The following is a 3,903-nucleotide window of genomic DNA, read 5'->3' on the forward strand; positions in this document are numbered from 1 at the left end:
AGACCTCAACCCCAAGGAGGAACTACTCCCGCTTCATGAAGGGAGGAAGCAACGTCGATGGAGATGAATCTAGGGGCACTTCCCCATCCCGGCAGGGTGCCGACACAGGAATTCTGGTCCCCCGAAACTTTTTGGCGATGGCGGCGGAGATCGGAATTTCTTCTGGAGAAAAGGGTTTCGCCACGGTAGGGCACCAAAGGAGGTGGGCCCCACCCAGGCGTCCTGGTGGCGCGGCCAGGAGGGTGCCCATGCAGGGAGGCTGCCTGGGCAAGCCCTGGCTCCCCTCTGGCCCACCTTGATGCTTCGTGAAGCTTCCGTCACGCTGATTTTTATATATTTTCTCGGAAGTTTTGGGGCTCTGTAAATTGGGGTAAATGTCCCTGCAAAAAAGACATCAACAGATAGAAACTGGCACTGGGTGCACTGAGTTAGTAGGTTAGTCCAAATATGTTGAGAAGTTATGGAAGTGTACAAAACACATAGCTATATCACCGAGAACTTGCATGGAGCAAGCAGAAATTATGGATACATTTGGGACGTATCAAATGTGCGCCAAATCACAAACTGTTTTGATAGTGTGTGCGATGAACCCTCTATCGCCCACAACAATTTGAAACTGCGTCACTGAAAGGGGTTAAAAACCGTTTGCTTAGAACGTCGGTACACTAGTGCATGTTGCGCCTAGGAGATTCGCATCTTGAGCCATGTTGTGCTTAGGAGATTTGCAACATGGTCGACATTATAATCGTCGCTGATGTTGATTCATCCCATAGAGGTTGCAAGATGGTTGATGTTCCATGCCGCCTATATAGATCATTGTCTCCTATCCCCCTACGTCGTCGCAGTTGCATCACCTTCGATGTTGCCGAAGCACATCCCCGTGGTAGAAGCATGTCATGGCAGTGTCACCGCCGTCTGAAACAAACCATTGTAGCAATGGGCACTTGCCACAGAGAGCGCCATTCATATCTGACCTCATGGTGCCCATGGATCACCCTCAACAATATTAGCCTGTGGAATTGAAGACTTCCACAAAAACATCTCAATATGTCCTGTCGTGGTTATGTTTCTTTTTGGTGCCCTATTTTTAAAGCTCGGTCATATTAAATATGATGGAAACATCTCAATATGCCCACTCTGTGTATTCTAGTACTATGAGGGAGAAACTTTGTGGTACGGTGTGGGAGTATGTAAATTTTTGGCCATCCGATTACCCCATGATTCAGAAATTGGTTTGGTCTTTGCATGTGTTTTAGCCATGAATTATTTTAGATGAAGTGCATGTGTGCAAATTTTGCAGCTCCACTCATCCCACCTCTCCTGTTTTTTTATTTTTTATTTTCTAATTTGAATCCATGTCTTTTGAACCAAAAGTTCAATTTATTATGTTTCATTCATATTGATGTTCCTTGCATGGAGCGCTTTGCAGGACCACTCTTCAATATGTTTTGACAAGTTTTAACAACTTTACATAGTTCCCACTTCACAAACTGAAAAGAAATGAATGATAAATTTGGTAAAACATAAACCCTAAACCCGAAAAACAAATGAAACTTGGTAAAACTTGGTCAAGGTTGATAAAAAAGTTAATATCATGACTATCAAATTTTAAAGTTAGAAACTTGGTAATTTTAAAAGTTGTTAAAATGTATTAAAAAGTGGTCTTGATAAAATTGTCTTGCCCCCAACGAACACAAATATGCAAACGGAGCTTAATTTGAACTTTCGGTTCAAAAGATATGATAGATTGAAACTGGGAGATAAAACGAAAAGACATGGAAGGTGAGATGGACTTTTGGTTCAAAATATATGATAGATTGAAACTTGGAAATAAAATGAAAATACATGGGAGGTGAGATGGGTGACACATGCAATTCTGCCAAAAGCATGCACGAGCCAATCCCCCCCCCCCCCCACACACACGTAAACATACCCACCCCTACGTTCATCAATCTCAAATCAAAATTATGGCCACATGCAAGTGTGCGCCCGCACCTGCGTGCCCTTGTCGGCTTCACATTCTACTCCTATGGAAGATCATTTTACCCATATCCAGCTAGTAGTTATTGTATGATGTGATACTAGTAACAAGACTTTTGGAGTACGGTTTTATGAATTTGGGGCACTTACCCACCTTAGATATACTGTCTATCAAGGGAGGAAGTGAGGGTGGTCTATTTCACCGGTCCTTGTGTTTGTTCGTGTTATTTAATTTGGGTTGCTTGAGAGGCTGGCATGTAATATCCTCTTACAGAAAGCAAGCTATTAATACGATTTTTCTCATTTGTGGAATAAGGTTTATTCTTATTTTATGTTCCTGATATTGTGTTGTCTAGCATCTTACTCGACTATCTTCTATCTTCTTTACGCCCGTAGATTGCACCCTAAAAGTAAACAAGTACAAGGCAAAGACCGACTTGAATTGTGAGGAACACATAAACAAATTGTACATACTAAAGCAAAATTGATTTATTGAGCTAGAGAAAAACAAACTAGACAATTATTCCTTTATGGAATTCCATACAACATGTGCCACAATATCTAGAATCTATATGACATACTGTGCATAAACATGAGACTGCACACGGCTATCTTGATCGTCTGGTTTGTTGCTCTTATAGGCACCTTGCTCGTAAAAGCGAGCATAAGGAGCAAAATTTATTGAAGCACATCAATCATGATTTTTTGAGACTTGCCATGTTTTATTTAAAACATATATATGTCTAGTTGCTTCTTGGTACCATCACCATTTTGACATTTTTCACGACATTCACCTCAAGGATAACCGCCGCCACCACCACCGGATCCTCCACCGTAACCTCCACCCCCTCCAGACCCGCCACCAGTGCCATACCCTCCACCGGAGCCACCGCCATATCCACCATTGTTGCCACCACCGTAGCCAGGATTGCCGTACCCACCACCATGTCCTGGGTCATTACCACCATTGCCATATCCACCATAGTTGCCACCGCCATAGCCAGGATTGCCATACCCACCACCATATCCAGGATTTCCAGACCCTCCACCATACCCACCACCGTTGTTTCCAGACCCTCCACCATACCCACCACCGTTGTTTCCATATCCTCCACCGTGCTGATACCCACCACCATTGTTTCCATATCCTCCACCGTGCTGGTATCCACCACCGTTTCCGTATCCTCCGCCATTGTTTCCATATCCTCCTCCATTGTTTTCGTATCCTCCATTGTTTCCATATCCTCCCCCATTGTTTCCATACCCAGGTTCCATATTCTTCTCCTCGGATTCTGCATGCATACAAGAAAATATCACTTTGCGATCAAGTGGAGATGTTGCTCAGCATTTGTGCATATACTTGATGAATGATGATTGTATTAGGTAAATGTTATTTAAGTGTGCGTGCGTGTGTGTGTGTGTGTGTGTGTGAGAGAGAGAGAGAGAGAGAGAGAGAGAGAGACCTTTAGGTTTAGCTTCGGTGAGCTCTCTAGCATCTGCTCCATCCTGGCAGAGAAGCAGGAAAGAAGCTAGTACGACACCAAGCAGAAATAGACACTTGACTGCCATTGTGAGTGATCAGAATGATCAAGGTAGCTAGCAAGCTTAGGATGAGATGGTAATGATATAAGCTTCCAGTTATGCCCTATTTATAGGACGCAATGCAGCTTTTGCCTGTAATAATCGAGTTAATGGTGGGAACTAAAGTTTCAGCCACTACATGCCATATACGGTTGGGCGTTGGCACATCTCGTTGTCGAACTTGATTAGGTAGCCCATGGAGCCGGGCATTGACATTCATCCCTGGGTTTACGTGTGATGGAGAATACAGAACAATTTGCTAAGGCAGCTAAAAAAGTAGAGATCGTGAGTGAATAGAAAAAAAAACATCAGATTTCGTGTATGTGTTGCGGAAAACCACCT

General features: G+C 43.4%; 1 protein-coding gene across 1 annotated transcript; it reads right to left on the reverse strand.

Annotated features, from left to right (window-relative positions):
- Window positions 1–2,451: 2,451 nt before the first annotated feature.
- On the reverse strand, window positions 2,452–3,610 carry LOC123409948 (glycine-rich cell wall structural protein 1.0-like). Its single transcript, XM_045102816.1, has 2 exons — window positions 3,444–3,610; window positions 2,452–3,272 (listed from the first exon to the last, which is right to left on the reverse strand). Exons 1-2 carry the CDS (start codon window positions 3,547–3,549, stop codon window positions 2,776–2,778), a joined length of 603 nt encoding a protein of 200 aa, XP_044958751.1. The 5' UTR covers window positions 3,550–3,610; the 3' UTR covers window positions 2,452–2,775.
- Between the last annotated feature and the right edge of the window lie 293 nt (window positions 3,611–3,903).

Source organism: Hordeum vulgare, chromosome 7H, assembly GCF_904849725.1.
Source record: "Hordeum vulgare subsp. vulgare chromosome 7H, MorexV3_pseudomolecules_assembly, whole genome shotgun sequence".
In the NCBI taxonomy this organism is placed as follows: domain Eukaryota; kingdom Viridiplantae; phylum Streptophyta; class Magnoliopsida; order Poales; family Poaceae; genus Hordeum; species Hordeum vulgare.

What these genes read in the sequence shown, in the direction of transcription:
- LOC123409948 (XM_045102816.1), bottom strand. Translation starts at nt 3,549, where the DNA reads ATGGCAGTCAAGTGTCTATTTCTGCTTGGTGTCGTACTAGCTTCTTTC. An exon ending in CACCGAAGCTAAACCTAAAG is followed by an intron (nt 3,273 to 3,443) that starts GTCTCTCTCTCT and finishes GTATGCATGCAG; the next exon opens with AATCCGAGGAGAAGAATATG.